This window comes from Cervus elaphus, chromosome 7 (genome assembly GCF_910594005.1).
Source record: "Cervus elaphus chromosome 7, mCerEla1.1, whole genome shotgun sequence".
Classification (NCBI taxonomy): Eukaryota; Metazoa; Chordata; class Mammalia; order Artiodactyla; family Cervidae; genus Cervus; species Cervus elaphus.
The window spans coordinates 31,574,729-31,591,165 of record NC_057821.1 but is presented as its reverse complement, the minus strand read 5'-3'; the positions used below and the strand labels follow the sequence as shown (position 1 = coordinate 31,591,165).

The 16,437-nt window shown below is 41.7% G+C and overlaps 2 protein-coding genes, 1 long non-coding RNA gene and 3 other non-coding genes across 7 annotated transcripts; 2 read left to right on the top strand and 4 right to left on the bottom strand.

Annotated features, from left to right (window-relative positions):
- LOC122697462 (histone H2B type 1-K) lies at positions 1-509 on the bottom strand. The gene has a single exon (XM_043908290.1). It carries the CDS (start codon positions 460-462, stop codon positions 82-84), a length of 381 nt encoding a protein of 126 aa, XP_043764225.1. The 5' UTR covers positions 463-509; the 3' UTR covers positions 1-81.
- Positions 510-747: 238 nt separating this feature from the next.
- On the top strand, positions 748-1,193 carry LOC122697457 (histone H2A type 1-H). The gene has a single exon (XM_043908284.1). The coding sequence runs from the start codon at positions 792-794 to the stop codon at positions 1,176-1,178; it is 387 nt and encodes a 128-aa protein (XP_043764219.1). The 5' UTR covers positions 748-791; the 3' UTR covers positions 1,179-1,193.
- A 3,594-nt stretch (positions 1,194-4,787) lies between these two features.
- LOC122697481 lies at positions 4,788-14,715 on the bottom strand. Of its 2 annotated transcripts, none has more exons than XR_006342068.1 (4): positions 14,001-14,714; positions 6,537-6,664; positions 5,758-5,925; positions 4,788-5,136 (listed from the first exon to the last, which is right to left on the bottom strand). It is a non-coding gene; the product is annotated as an uncharacterized LOC122697481 (long non-coding RNA). The 2 variants fall into 2 exon arrangements; XR_006342069.1 differs by having other exon boundaries at positions 5,094-5,147; positions 14,001-14,715.
- On the bottom strand, positions 7,768-7,840 carry TRNAV-UAC. The gene has a single exon. It is a non-coding gene; the product is annotated as a tRNA-Val (tRNA).
- On the top strand, positions 11,485-11,558 carry TRNAT-AGU. The gene has a single exon. It is a non-coding gene; the product is annotated as a tRNA-Thr (tRNA).
- Positions 13,902-13,975, bottom strand: TRNAI-AAU. Its single transcript has one exon. It is a non-coding gene; the product is annotated as a tRNA-Ile (tRNA).
- Positions 14,716-16,437: the final 1,722 nt, after the last annotated feature.

Genomic DNA, 16,437 nt, shown 5'->3' with positions numbered 1-16,437 from the left:
TTTACAGTCCTTTTACATTGACAACTTAGTGGCTCTTAAAAGAGCCTTTGTGGTGGGTCTAAGAGCGATGGATGGACAACTTTACTTGGCGCTGGTGTACTTGGTGACGGCCTTGGTGCCCTCAGACACCGCGTGTTTGGCCAGCTCCCCGGGCAGCAGCAGGCGCACGGCCGTCTGGATCTCCCTGGATGTGATAGTCGAGCGCTTGTTGTAATGCGCCAAACGCGATGCCTCGCCGGCAATGCGCTCGAAAATGTCGTTGACGAAAGAGTTCATGATGCCCATGGCCTTGGACGAGATGCCGGTGTCCGGGTGGACCTGCTTCAGCACCTTGTACACGTACACGGAGTAGCTCTCCTTGCGGCTGCGTTTGCGCTTCTTGCCGTCCTTCTTCTGCGCCTTGGTCACCGCCTTCTTAGAGCCCTTTTTCGGGGCTGGAGCGGACTTCGCTGGTTCCGGCATAGTTGTAAAAACTGACACCGTAGTCTAAAACACAAACCAGAAAAAAGCGATAGAATCGCAAAGTGCCTCTTTTATATAGAACCACCTATGCAAATAAAGTCATAGGTTAAAGTCTTAGTCGATTGGTGGCGGTTGAAGAAGACGTCAGAAATTAGTTATGCCCAATCAGAAAGGAAGAACTCCAATTTCTCATTCCCATTGGTTAAAATGAAGCCCACTAACCTAACCAATCACACGTCTTCTTTTTCGCGCCCAATTAGGCTTATAAAAGTCACTGCACTTGTAGTTACATTGCTGAATTTAACTGCGCTGCACTTGTGGAATACGAAATGTCTGGACGTGGTAAGCAAGGTGGCAAGGCTCGTGCTAAAGCCAAAACCCGTTCCTCGCGGGCTGGACTCCAGTTCCCCGTAGGCAGGGTACATCGCTTGCTCCGCAAAGGCAACTATGCTGAGCGGGTAGGTGCCGGGGCCCCGGTGTACTTGGCGGCGGTGCTGGAGTACCTGACGGCTGAGATTTTGGAGCTGGCGGGCAATGCGGCCCGCGACAACAAGAAAACGCGAATCATCCCGCGTCATTTGCAGCTGGCTATCCGCAACGATGAAGAACTCAACAAACTGCTGGGAAAGGTCACCATTGCTCAGGGTGGTGTCTTACCCAACATCCAGGCTGTGCTACTACCTAAGAAAACTGAGAGCCACCACAAGGCCAAATAGAGACTTTAGGAAAAGAGAAGAAAACAAAGGCTCTTTTCAGAGCCAACCTACACTGTCAAAGAAAAAGCTGTGATTACTGTATATTTTGAGTAGTAAGGTTCCAAGATGCCTACACTGAGCGTGTGAAGTAGTTCTGGCGTTTCAAATACGGTCTGAAAGGACGTTAACGTGGACTAGTATGTTCATGAGAGGCTTACTTAGAAGCCAGGAGATGAATCAACAGGTAATTTCTTGAAACCAGGTAACCTTCATGTTGCCTAGTAGTGTCTAAGTAGTCAACATGGGAGGCACTGGTTACTTTTAGGAAACATTTAGCAGTATTGAGTATAGTAGAAAAATCCTTTGAGGAACATTTTGAGTAAGTGACCTGACTAAAGGGTAGTTTTTATCACGTTAAATTCTTGAGTTCTGCTTACTTTCATTTTCTTGAGGATTTATCCTAACGGGAAATTAGCTTGTCGATTAAAATTATACAGTAATTTCCTAATCTCATGTAAATCCTTGAACCTATTTCTTTAGGATACACATATTCATTGAACGCACTCCAGTGTAGACAGTCAATGCGACTCAAAATCTGCCTCCCTGGAAGTTACCTGTTTAGTGCGTGCGTGCTGTCGCTTCAGTCGTCTACGACTGCGACCCCATGAATTTAGTCTGCAAGTCTCAGTCCATGAGATTCTCCAGGCAAGAATACTGGAGTGGGTTGCCATGCCGTCCTCCAGGGCATCTTTCCCACCCAGTGATCGAACCCAGTGATCTTTCTTAGGTCCCCTGCATTGGCAGGCAAGTTCTTTACCACTGGTCGACCACTAGGTGAGGGAGCCATTTAGTAAACACATAAATATGTACTACAGTATTCCTGTGAAGAACATAGGGAGGAGTTAAGTAATAGAGCATAATTGGGACTCATTTTATAAGATAACCTCTTTTAAAGGAGTTACCTGATCAGAGACCTACATAAATTGAAAAAGAAACAAGACAGATATTAGAAAAAGAAAATTTCAAGTAGAAGTAATAAAGTGCAAAAGCCTTAAGACAGAAAATATGTTTTTCTTGGGAAGAGCCAGAAGGCCCATGAGGTTATGAACTTGAAGGGGGAGGGCCACTATAATATAGGACTTTGGCTATGCAACTTAATGTGTATAAGTAATCAAAAACAATAGCAACCCTGATCTCTTGAGATAATAAATTTGATAATACAGATTAGCTAAATAGAAAAAGTATGAAATCCAACCCACTTAAAAAAAAAAAGACACCATAGAATAGTATTGTCCTCACCTTATTATGTGGTTCAAAAACTGAAAGATTTTGGAGAACATTCTTTATAATTCAGTACAGGATTTATTTGCTATTCCTAGTCTTTGTTTGCAGAAGCCTTTTTGAATGAAATGATAGTAAAATGCAAGAGGCCAAGGAAAAAAACTATGATGATATAGTGGTGCAGGTTGGGTTCTCTAGAAGCAGATGCTTGAGATAGTTTGGGGTGCAAGATGTTTATTAGGGACCAACATTGGTAGAGGAAGGAATAGGATTTGACAGAGGATGTCAAACTGTAATACAGGCCAGACAAACGTGGGGAGCAATGGAGCCTATATTACCTTTCAGAGTTGCCCCACATTGGGTGAAAATGTCCCCGGATCAGGTTTTACTCCCCCACCTTGCTTTGCCACTGATGTGGACTGCACTAGGAAAGGGCATGACTTGCGTTGGGTGGAACTCTGAAACTCTAGGAACACTGGAGACAAGAACTGGTGCCTACCTACTAAGTGTGCTCTGCAGTTGGGCAGCAAGTCTTTCCTTGGTGGTGACCAGGCTACTGCATTTGCTTGTCTATGACATACATTAACATGAATATAAATATCAATGTTCAGTTCAGTTGCTCAGTCATGTCCTACTCTTTGCGACCCCGTGAACCACAGCACGCCAGGCCTCCCTGTCTATTACCAACTCCCGGAGTCCACTCAAACCCGTGTCCATTGAGTCGATGATGCCATCCAACCATCTCATCCTCTGTTGTCCCCTCCTCCTCCTGCCCTCAATCTTTCCCAGCATCAGGGTCTTTTCAAATGAGTCAGCTCTTCGCATCAGGTGGCCAAAGTATTGGAGTTTCAGCTTCAACATCAGTCCTTCCAATGAACACCAAGGACTGATCTGCTTTAGGGTGGACTGGTTGGATCTCCTTGCAGTCCAAGGGACTCTCAAGGGTCTTCTCCAATAACTGAACTGAACTAAACTGAAATATCAATGTTGAGTCATGTCTATGATAGTATTTGTAAAACTGACTTTAGCATGCATAGCTAGCATTGTTTCTTTTTGTCATTGGGGGAACTTAAAAAAGATGTTTTCTTTTGAGAAAAATGAGAAAACTATCTATAAATCTTTACTAATTCCAGGTACTCCAATAAGATTTTAGATGCCTTAATCATTGCAAATGGAAGGTGATATAAAACAATTATAAGGAATATGAGAGGGTCATTGGAATGGACCCTGATGCTGGGAAAGATTAAAAGCAGGAGAAGAAGGGGATGACGGGGGATGAGATGGTTGGATGGCATCACCGACTTGATGGACATGAGTTCAAGCAAGCTCCAGGAGTTGGGGATGGACAGGGAAACCTAACGTGCTGCAGTTCGTGGGGTTGCAAAGAGACTGAGCGACTGAACTGAACTGATGAGAGGATCTTCCACTGGGCTTCTCTCCCTTCTCCAGGTCCTTGGAAGGAAGAGCATAGGGCACAGCCTTTAAAAGAATGACATAGCCATAGGACATGACAAAGACTGGTTAGAACCAACGGGATCCAAAGATGGCAGACGATTCAACTTCCAGTAGACTTTGAGCCTCATATGCTCATTGTAATATTTTAACAGTTAAATGACACACCCACTAGCGCCATGACAGTTCTGAAGTGAAAGTCATTCGGTCGTGTCCGACGCTTTGTGACCCTATGGGCTACACAGTCTGTGAAATTCTCCAGGCCAGAATGCTGCAGTGGATAGCCTTTCCCTTCCCCAGGGGCTCTTCCTAACCCAGGGACTGAACCAGGGTCTCCTGCATTACCGGCAGATTCTTTACCAGCTGAGCCACAAGGACAGTTCTGAGGCTAACTGAAAAAGGTCAAAAAGTGGGTGGTGGCCCAATTCCTGGAAATCTCTGCTCCTTTCCCAAAATAATTGGAATAATCCACTCATTAGCCTATGAAATTACCCTACCCATAAACTAACCATGCCATATTTATGGGCTCACTGTCCCTCTCTCCCTTTCCCCTCAAGGCCTCCTAAGTTGGAGGTAAAGTTGCAGTACACAGCCATCCAGTTCTACTATTGCAAAACGCTCTACAAAGTCAATCAAAACAGGCCCAGGATTGTTAACCCTTTGTTAACTGGTCATAGGGAGTTTACCAAGAGGTTATAAAAAAGAATTGGTTGAAGGAGAGGCAGCAACACAGAGTTCTCATTGAGTCACACATGACTGTGATCCATGTGATCATTTTGGTTCGTTTTCTCTCATTGTGGTTTTCACTCTATCTGCCCTCTGATGGGTGAGGATAAGAAGTTCGTACAATCTTCCTGAAGGGAGAGACTGGCTGTGGAGAAAACTGGGTCTTGCTCTGGTAGGCAGGGCCATGCTCAGTAAATCTTCAATCCAAATTTCCCCTGACGGCTGGGACTGTGCTGCCTCCCTGTAGTTTGGCCCGAGGCGGCCCAGTCCTAGACTTTGCAGTCACTATAGTAGACTACACGCTCTATGGTACAGGTAATGGCAACGGCCTCCCAGGACTGCTGCTGCCAGTGCCCCTGGCCCGCGACAAGCCACTGTCAACCCACACCTCCGCCGGAGACTCCCACACACTCACAGGCAAGTCTGGCTCAGTCTCTTGTGGGGTCACTGTTCCTTTCTCCTGGGTCCTGGTGCACACAGGGTTTTGCTTGTGCCTTCCTGGAGTCTCTGTTTCCCAATCCTGTGGAAGTTCTGTAATCAAATCCCACTCAAAATCCTTCAAGCTAGGCTTCAACAGTACGAGAACCGAGAACTTCCAGATGTACAAGCTAGATTTAGAAAGGGCAGAGGAACCTAACTACTGGACCACCAGGAAACACCCCCTACAGAGATTTTTTTTTAATAATATAGGAAAGGGAGATGGTAGGGTTCCTGGAGCTATGCCCCTGAGTAAAAGAGAAAGTTTTAAGTTTACCTTTTTTATAGAAAACTTATGAAAATCAGAAGTAGAAAAGTTCATGGCATTGATAAGCATAGAGCTAGGAAGTTGCATAGGCCACCTTCTTTATCCTATTTAGAATCACTGTTGTAAATGTGTCAGACAGAAGCCTCAGAAAGGCTTTCAGAAATAAAAAGCACAAGAAAAGAGGCCATTTTCTAGGCTTTGTGCCACACCACGGACTAGCAACAGGATGAGCTTTCCTCTCTCTGTATAGGGAACCACATGCAAATCAATCCCATTGCTAAAAACACCACAGCGGAAAATATGGAAAAGCACTTGTGTCCGTAAATAGGGTGCTTTCTAAACAGGGTGAAAGTCCCTGAGGGAAAGGAAGGAAGGAGAGGTCCAACTCACACAAACCTGAGGCAGAAGCAGCCTGCATTCCCTGGAGAGCAGCATTTTCTTTCCTTCAGCTTAACTGAACGCATTTCCTTGAGACTGAGAAAATCCCTAGCTCTCTTCCCAGATCAAATTAATACTGGGAATTCTTCAGCAAACCTGCCAGTAATTAGGATGGTTTTGTGTCATCTAGAAGGAAAGAGACAAAGAAAATCTCAGAAAATTAAGGACATCATTTTGGCTCTGCTGAGAAGCATTTTATGGACAGCTGCTGTTATATGAAATTTTTGCTTTCATTTTCTGTTGATTCCTTCCTCCCCACAGCCCTACCTGATAACGTCCTCCACACACAATAAAGTCATGTGCTTGGCCACATGCTGTTGGGAGACTGCTTTCATAAAGCATTGGATTGGAATCTCTGCATATTCATTCATTCATTGTGGGGCCAAACAATATTCATAAAGAGCCCTGGTGATAAACTATGGAACAAGACAGTTACATCTTCTTGGGACACAGTGGGGGAGGGGAGGGAAGAAGGGAGGAGATTGACATTAATTTAGAATAACTCTGGTAACTAATTAATCCTAAGAAACTGATATAGGGACATTGATGGAAAAGCAAAAAAAAAAAAAAAAAAGGATCATGGAACAGAGAAAATAAAATTTGATTTAGACCGAGAGGAATATATTGTATGGAGACAACAGGTCAGGAAAAGCTTCCCCAATAAATTCAGTGAAAAGCTGAATGAAACAGGAATGAAATTTAACCAGGTATAGAGAAGAAGGGAACTCATTTCCTACCAAGGAAGGAGCACTCCAGGACTCTGACTCTAGGGTCAATGTTCACAGAGCCATCTGTGAGGGGGTGGGGTTGGACCATAGAGCTTCCAGGCCACACAAGAGGCACTTTCCCCTCTGGCAACCTAAACCTAGGTAAATGGAGAAAATAGTTTCAGTGAGATGTGAGCACTCTAGACACCACACTTTCTGACAGTTTCAATTGGGCGGGATGAGTCCTGGTGGGCTGAACTCACAGATGTATGGGCAGGATCGATCCATATTTGTTGCCTTGAACTGACTTCTGGCACCTGATATTAGGCCAGATTACACAGCAAGCACCCGAAGATTCTGACCAGTTTGGCCAAAAATGGGAATCAGTAAGATTCACTTCGAAGCCACCACCCTCCCTGTTCCACAGCTGGAGGTCTGAGGACCACTGTTTGTAAAACTAAGCAAGAAATGTGCATGGATTAGAAGTGGAAGTGAGAGTAGTGATTCCACAAGTGTTAGCAACCCAGAGAGGAGCCATCATGTTTGAAAAATTGCACGGAGTGAAACAATTTTTGTTCTTTTTGGTTTGTTTGCCAGGAGCAAGATGTTGGAAAGTGGAGGAGAGGATAAGGCAATTAACTGAGATGGCATTTCTAAATAAAGACGGGAAACAAAGTGCCTGTTTCTATGGATGACAGGAATGGATGTTCCTGAGAAAAGAGCAGAGGTACAGCCCAGATGCAGGTGTTTCTTCATGGCTTGCCGTGATTGTATAGTGGTTAGTACTCTGCGTTGTGGCTGCAGCAACCTCGGTTCGAATCCGAGTCACGGCAGGAGCTGTATTGCTCATAAGCACCTCACTGTTTTTGCAACATTGCCATGGAGACAGCCTTGGAAATGCCTTTGCGAGATAGAAGACACATGTTCTGCATCCTGTCCGCACTGGCCAATAATGGCTGTCTTTTACACTCATACTTTATGGTTTCTTAGGTTTCATATAGGATTCTATGGTGGATTTCATTTTCTTCCAGATTTATCTCTAGTCATTATAAAAGTCAAGGAGAAATAGGTGACAACCTGATGCTCCACACTGCCTCACAGAGCTACGCAGTATATGAAAGTGGATCTCTCAAAGAGAGGTCAGGGGAAAATCACATATTCTGTTTCATAAATAGCTATTAGAAGCCTAAGCTACAGAACATGGAAACCTCACTGTTTGCTTTGGAGGTGGAGAAGAGAAAAAAAGACATGTCCCCTCAGCTGGTTCCACTGGGGATCGAACCCAGGACCTTCTGCGTGTAAAGCAGATGTGCTAACCACTACACTATGGAACCACGAGCTGGTAGGCCCTCTGTCCCTAGATACAAAAGTTTCTGGCAAAATATATCAGCAAATATAATTATTGATTCAAAGATAGGTAGGTTTGAACACAGAAACTTTTGGTGCTTAGTTACATTTCTAGTGCATTTCACTCTCACACAAGCATAAAATATCTTCAAGTTGCATCATTTGTAAACACACCATTCTTGATTTGTGCCCCTTTGAACACTTCTAATCTATCTGTGAACACACGATTCTTGATTTGCGCCCCTTTGAACTTCTAGACAAATCTATATTTATCCATTCACTCAAAGAGTATGTATGTTGAACATGTGGGCCAAGCACTTGTCAAAGTGCTGAGGATAGAGCAGTGCAACAATCAAAACCCCTGTGTATACACACCTCATCACCTTATCTGACCACGCTATAGTTCCTAGCAAATAACAGGTGCTGAATAAATGTATCTATTTCAAACGAATTATAAACAAAATTAGCAGCACTCTTATGACCTCTCTTTTTTGCAGCTGAGTTACAGCTAGACAATTAGGGGACTGCTCACTAAGTTAAACTTAGGATATTTGTGCATTAATGCAGATGGAAGACCAAAAAAAAAAAAAAGTTTTCAATTGTAGGGGTTCAGAGCATGCCGTTTCAAAATATTCTCCTCTGATATGTTGATTTTTCAACAGTTAACCACACTTGAAAAACAGCAAATGCAAAAAGAGCACTCTTACCTTCCTTTTGATTCTGAAAGCAGGAGATGAAATACAGTATGCCCTCCCTGTACCAGGAAGAAGGAAGCATTCTTATTACCAGAGACTGGGGAGTCCAAGCAGAGAGAACTCTTCCCCCAAAAGAAAAACCTCCTTAAACTAACCCTTATCTTCCAAGTCACTTTTCCACAATTAACTGCCCTAGTCCAAACCCTTTCATTTTGTCACATTTTCAGGTTTTTCCATCCTAATACATAAGTGTTGGACTCTAATTGCTTCTTTAAGTCTTCATTTTTCTTGTGAGGGCTCCCACGTACAACTTGCTTAATAAAATTTGCATGGGTTTCTCCTATCAATCTGTTTTATGCTAGTTTAATTCTTAGGCCCATTCAGAAACCGTAAGAGTAGAGGAGAAATTTTACCTCTCCTACACAATCTCTCTCTCCTCTCCCTCCTTCCTTGTAATATATTAGTGGTGTAACAGATCTTCAAATTCTGGGCCCTAATTTCCAGAGCCTTAGTGAAGAGTTGGGAGCCTTTTAGAAGTCAAGTCACTGGTGAGAAGGTTGTTTGAGGGTCACATAATCCTAGTTGTTCAAGGTCTTCTCAGTTTTCATTTCTATTTACAATTAATTTACAGTGGGCATAAAAACTGATGGGCTTGGGCTGGTTATACCAAATTGGTGGTGGGCAAGGACCATGGTGGAAAGATGTACCTATTAAACACTGCTTACTAGGTTTTTTTTTTTTTTTTCTAGGCTTTGCAGGTAAGGTATAGAATTATAGGAGAGCAAAAAATAACCAAAGAGCCTGAGCACAAGACAGAAACTCATAGGGTTTCTGGAACAAACAAACGGAGTTTCCAGTTCTTAATGAAAAGAATCAATCAAAAAAACAAGCTCATGCACCAGAGCAAGGATTAAACCCAAGTAGATACACAACTTCCAAACTTTAATTTCAAAACCTTCCCACTCACCAATGACAGCAATAGGATTTTGTTCTCATATCTTTTCTGATAAGAAACCAAAAAGTATTTGTTTACAGTTTGGAAAGTCTAGGATTGACTTCATAGGCTCATGAAACATTGGCCCAAGCTTACAAGAATATAAACAAAAAACAAAACTTTGGAAGGCTCTTTGATGGGAAATTCATAAAATATAATTCAAAAAAGTATTTTCATAAAATTTACCGTTTATGTGCTATGACTTGTGATGGGTTGTTAGAACTCTCCCTGACCTTTCAGATATATATTCTAACAAGAAAAACACATAATTTTACTAAATACCTAATTTCATGAAAATACAAGGAGGCTAAGTTAAAGGAAGTAAAGGATGCTACATGACCATCAACACATTCTGAAGACCCTTACTAAACCAAAACTTTAAGCACTAGAAGACACACCTCCACAGACTGTCATATAAAAAACCAGTAGACTTCCCTATATGGCTAGACAGATCATGTCTCAAATTTAAAAGAAGAAAATCTATACTTTTTTAAGAGAGAATGTTTTTTAACCTAGTAAGAAAAATCCTTTAAGCATAACCTCAAAAGTACAAACCATTAGGGGGGAAAAGGACAGAAGATAGGAAATGCGATACACATTATGGAATTTTACACAGAAATTAGAAGCAATGATTTAAGTGTACATAGGGCAACTTTGATGGATCTTAAAGTCAAAATGTTTTTTAAAGGCATAAGCATATAATATATCATGCATATAAATTTATATGTACAAAAACCAAAAATGTCAATTTTGATATATGTATATATATATGTATGATCAAAATAATACACAAAATGAACAAATTAGAAAACTTGTTTCTGTAAGGACAGGAATGGCAGCAGGACATAAGGACAAAGGGAATGAGTAAATCTTGTTGTAAGAAAGGGTGAGAAGGCTACACTGGCAGAGAAGAGCTGGTGGGTGCCCAGAGGAAATCAGGTAGATTTGTCACAGGATCTCAGTGATTTCTCTGTTCTCCAGGGTCTTTCATTTTGTGGGTGCTCAGTGAATGCATAAGCCTTCAATGCTTCTCCATAAAGCACAAAACACAAGGAAGTTATTTAAACATTTCCAAAAGATGGTCTCATCTGTTCCTTCCCCACCTTAAGCTGTATTTGGCCAACATGCCACAGACGCTTCTGCAATCATCAACCTGACACCCAAACTGGGAAGAGAGGTCATGCGACTCTGCTAAGACACCCTGCACCTTGCCTCCTGCCTCCTGCGGGAAGTATCTACCACATTGTACCCTAATTTTCCTCACTTCTCTGAATCCTTCACTCACTTTTACAGTCAATGAAAACAGAGATCAAGTCAGTTTTAACTCACTGGTGCCATGACAGAATCTCCTCTGCATCAGTGTGTCCTTATCTTTGCTCGCTTTCTTGTGCCAGGTCAGATAAAATAGAAGGAAGCATGGTAGTCTTGCTCTTGTGCAGTGAATTAGCTCAGAAAGTAGCATCATAGAGTCAGTAACCTGGAGATTGGGGAACTGGTGCTTATGGCTCATTTGTTTGGAGGGGGAAGTTTTTAAAACTCGCTTTATTTATTTGTTTCTAGAATATAAATCTTAAAGATGAAGTTTTTGTTTGTTTTGTTCATTGTTCTATCTTCAGTACCTAGTAAATTACCTGAAGTACAATAGTGACCACATTTGTGAACAAAATGGATAAAATTTTTTAATATGTGGCAATATCCAATATTTCCTCTAGAGGGCGAAAGTCACCATGAAATAGGAATTTCACTCCAATGTAAAATAATTTTTAAAACCTCGCACTGAAGAATGCATTATTTTTTATGTTGAAGTTTCTGTTTTCGTTTAGAAACATGGCTTAGAAATATAGATTCGTTCTCTTTGTCACCAAATCATGTATATTTCTGTCAAAATGCTGCATTTCACAGAAAATATTACAAATACGATATAACTGACACTTAGAAAAGCGGCCCTGTGGCTTAGCTGGTCAAAGCGCCTGTCTAGTAAACAGGAGATCCTGGGTTCGAATCCCAGCGGGGCCTTCCTCATTTGGTTTTTATATTTCAACAGAGTTGTTGCCACCAAACATCTTGCAGATGCATTGAACAATTTATATTACTGGTAAATCCTGTATTAAATTCTTATTCTGATGTGGACAGTCTTTTTCCAGCATCACAATATGAAGAGCTGTGGTGAAGGGAAAAGTGAGTAAGTTTCCTGAATGAGTCAGTTTTCCTACAAGGATAGAAAGTGATGGATTTGCTAATGATTGGATTAATGTGTGGATTGAGCACAAATTATCTTGCAGTACCTGATAGCAAAATTTCAAATTCTGTCTTGGAAGTTCAGTTTCAGCTCTCTTAACCTGTGACATCCAATATTTTCAGCTAAATGATGGAGTTTGGTTATCGGCATCAGGTAAAGAATTAAGACTTTTTAGAATCAGACTCATTTTTATTTCTGAGAACAAGTAAGAGAGGAATGTCAAATTTAGACTCTCGTCATTTTGGTTTTGTACAGCCCTCAAAACTGTATTTGTTTGTGCATTAGTAGAACCTTTTGGAAGTGGAAATTGGGAGCTTAATGATATTTTTAGGAAATAAATCATAAATAGATTATCAATTTCTTGAATGTTAAATGATGTCAGAGTTTATTAGCTAAAATGTCACTGCATAGCACTGGCCTACACATTGGGTATTAAAAAAAAAAAATTTCAAACATTATAATTGGAGTTTTACCAGAGTCATCGTCTTTTCACTTTCATAGAAGTAGTTCTGCATTATGCCTGAAACCCTGTTTATACTTCATTGGAAACCCGGTTTCATTTTCATTAGTTTATCCATAGCAGTTCTTACCCATGTACTTCCCAAGGAATGTGAGCAAAAATGGTAGTCACGAGGAGTAGCAGATTATGCCATCCCAGTAAGTCTGGAGTAGGTCCTACACATTTATATATTCATAAGGCTTCATATGTAAGTAATATAAATCCTCAGTTGAAAGCCAATTGCCTAGAAGATGTTAGATTCAAAGTGCAACCAAGTTAACATTTTGAAAAGTAACTGAAATTATGTCTCACTGTACTCTGCTGTTGTTGTCTAATATTAGGCAAAATGACACTAGAACTCCAACCATATTATGAACAGAGGGCACTAATACATCTCTAGGAATTTCTCATTCCTTGAAGGCTGTCAGCTAAGTTATTCTGTTTCTAGTGAATGTCCACATTTCATGGCCTGTGGCCTCCTTCCTCTTCAAAGATAGCAATGACCTGTTGAGTCCTTCTTGTACTTCAAATCTATAAGTATATTATTTAATATGCATGCAATGTAGTAATAGATGTCCTTTATTAATTAAAAAAAAAAAAATGCTTTTCAGGTGCTGGCTTTGATACCAAGGATGCAGTACTGAGCAAAACAGAGGAAGGCCTTGCCATCTTGGGCTTGTTAAGCACCCACTATGACCCTGGAACTGTGCTTGAGACATTACTTCGGTTATTACTTAATCAGTATCATACATGTTTTCATAGTAACCCCGGACTTTTAAATAAGAGAAAAAGTAACAATATTCTAGGAGTCTGAAGGACAGTGCAAGGGTAGAGGGGAGAAAAAGGAGGAGGCTGGGCGCGTAGAGAGCCAGGAGCCAGATTTCAAGAAAAGGGACCGACAAGGGAGAGTGAGGAGCTTCCACTGAGAGCGGCCCCAGGGGCTCTTGCCCGCCTATCCCCCACTGCACACCCCGTTTCCGTCGTTCACATCTGAAGTCCAGAGATTTTGTGATAAACGTTCACAACAAAAAATTTTAGACGAGTTTTAAATGACTTGGTAAGTGGCAGCACAGAAGTAACTGTCAGATACAACCCAAAGGCTGACCAGTGCACCATTCTACCCCAGAGCATTCGCGGTTGCTGGTCTGAGGCTACGCGAACAAGCCTGAGATATTCCCACAGTGAGAAAAAAGAAAGCGAAATACCACCAGGCATATATCCCCGAGGGGATCGAATCAGCGATCTTAACATCATAAAAACAATACCCTAAGCAACTGAGCAGCTCACCATGCAGAGGAATGATGTTTTTACATTTCAGAATTATAAACTATATCAAAACATTATTGCCTTAAGTTTTTTCCAGGGTGATGCAAGAAATTCTCTAATTCTCCCTATCTCCTCTTTCCTAAATACAGCCACCTTACCTCGTTCAAGCCTCTTTGAAAGCTCTTCATCCTGACTCTGGTACGTTATTTCTTATAAAGAAAAAATACAGACACACAACCAAATCGTTCAGTGCTGGTGATATTAGGACTATCTGTAACTGGATACATTGCAGCACTTTCCACCTGAGATGTGGTCTATAAATAAAAAGGAGGGGGTGAAAAAAAAGCTCCAGCTGTGGCCCGTACGGGGATCGAACCCGCGACCTTGGCGTTATTAGCACCACGCTCTAACCAACTGAGCTAACCGGCCACCCTTACGCAAAGGCTTTACTTACCTCTTTTAAAGTCTGATCTAATTAAAGTAGGACGTCTTTCCGAAAGGTTTAAAAATGCTCTTTTTTCCTACCATAAAAGGAAAAGAGAAATCCCAGCTGCCGGCACAGATAAACCTTGCTTCTCCCCAGGAAAACAAATTATTTCTCAAATCGACCAAGAAGACGCAGATCAATGTCCGGAAACAATTACTTCCTTGCAACTATTCCCAGAAGGCCTAGGGTAAACGCAAAGCTCCTGCGCGCCTGAGATGGCGGCGGGCGGATCACGGAAGTCATCACAGAGCCCCAGCAGCGCAGGGCTCAGAGAATCTGGCTTCCGCGCGCGGGGTATGGATTCTCTGCTCCGGGAGACCTTTCCCGGCGGGTCTCCTCTTCCCAGAGGCCTCTAGCTGCTTGGCCTCAGGGTGGGTTGCTTGGTTGCCCTAAAGTTAAGTCTGTAGTTAGTTGTTCGTCCCGAGCGGAGTGCGACCGTGACCTGACGCTGCAGTACCGACCATCGGACACTTGGTGGCGACAGAGGGCGGGGGTTGAGGTCTCCGGAGACAAAAGGACTGACTTCTCCATCCTAAAACCTGCAATTCTTTGACGAGAGAAATCGAGACCAGGGTGAGGCCGGGCCAGGGTCCGTGATCCGGACCAGGAAGAAACAACGGAATCTGAAAGGGGCAAGGGAACTAAAGCCAAGATCAGGCAACACACAGGAAGGAGTTAGGAAATCTTTGCCCTTCTGAGTCTGGCCTGATCACCTGCAAGCCGTGTCAACTCTGGCAGGGACCAACGGTGCAGCAAATTTCTACTTGCTTTCTTTTCTCTCTTGGACCCTACAACCCTCTCTCTCTCTTTTTTTCCCCCTACTTTTTTGCATTTGAAGTTAATTGACTCATTTTATGTATGTTTATAGTACATCGAGTAAGATCTGAAAGATCTAAAGAGAGCTATTTCTTTTAATGAGACAAGTTAACTATTCATTTACTTGTTTTATATTATGCAATTTATAAATTTTCTTTTTAATTGTTTAAAAAGCTGTAAGATGGTATTTCTTATCTTTAGTATTGATACACTGATAAAAAAAAATATATATCTTTAACTTTGTATCAGCATCCAGCTTATGAACTAGTAGCTGTCTTCATTTTCTTTGTCCTCTAGTAAAAATTTGGTGGAAGGTGAGCGGGGAAAACCAATTTTTTAATTTTGATTGTATGTGTTTATTTATTTTCATTAAAAATTTTTACTACAGTTCTTGATCTGTAGTCTTTTCTCCTCTCTTTGAGCTTTACTGCCACTGTCCCAGATTTCCAAACCCTGAGAAACCTCCCTCTGCTTAAAGGCCAGAAGGTCAGCTGTTTGAGTGACTGGGCAATCTTTTGCTCTCCTTCCCTCTCCCAGGCTGTTTTTGGCTGGGAGCTCTCTCCACTCATTAAGTCTTGGAGAGGTTTCTTTCAGTTCTCTAGTCTTGGCTGTTGGCAGCTAAAATACAAAGTACCTGGTACTGGTTGCTCTTTGTTTTTCTGCCCTGCTCCCCAACTTCAGAAGGTTTTGAACTAGAGAGTGCCTCAGTGGGTATTTCCACTTTCTGGTCTTTTCCCTCACCCGCTTTTGACCTACTCACCCCTAGCAGAAATAACCAGAACTGGTTTGGCTACTTGGAATTCTGTTTGGGTCAAGCAAGCCCACAGCATACCTTTAAAATGTCTTAGTTTCTTCTGGTTTCTCTTAATCTGGTCTTCACAAGCTTTTTCTCCTTTGTGACTGCCCATCTGCCAGAGATAAAGACAGCTAGAAACTTCTTTTCTTCAATGAGGGCCTCTTTCTAGAATTTAGTTTACTTTGATTCTTTTGTATCCTCAACTCCTGATGGGTTCAGAAAATCTACTCCTCTTAAGCTTATCGTTAGTTATTTATTAGGTTGAGAGGACAACACTCTTGCAACTTCCTACAACTTCACAAAAAATGGAACTCAGTGCTTTATATTTTTAAAATATTTCCTGATTTGTGTGCCAAAACTGCTGTGTTATTCCTCGAAACTATTTCCTTTAGAATATATAGAACAGACTAGTTAGCCTCTCTCAGTAAGGAAATTAACCATTCAAGGGCCTAATGTTGCCAAGTGCTTTGCATATTGTTTCAGGTTATCCTTATATCACACATCATTTATTCAACTGATATTTTAAAATAGCCAGCTTTGTTCTTATACTCAATTAGAAGTGAGATGTAATACCCACATGACACCATGAAAACTTCCAGAAGGAAAATGGCTGACCACGTGAAGGTGTGTTGCCAGATTTTACTTAGACTTCCAAGTGAGACTGCTGGGCATTTGCATGGCAAAAGAATGTCACATGAAATTTGGATACATTTCAGAAAGTTACCTCTAATATTGTCCCCTGATTTGACAAATGTTTATTAAGAATCTGCCATGATCAAGTCTAGTTTTCAT

Excerpts from the sequence above, each read along its gene's own strand:
- LOC122697457 (XM_043908284.1), top strand. The coding sequence starts at position 792 with ATGTCTGGACGTGGTAAGCAAGGTGGCAAGGCTCGTGCTAAAGCCAAA.
- LOC122697462 (XM_043908290.1), bottom strand. The coding sequence starts at position 462 with ATGCCGGAACCAGCGAAGTCCGCTCCAGCCCCGAAAAAGGGCTCTAAG.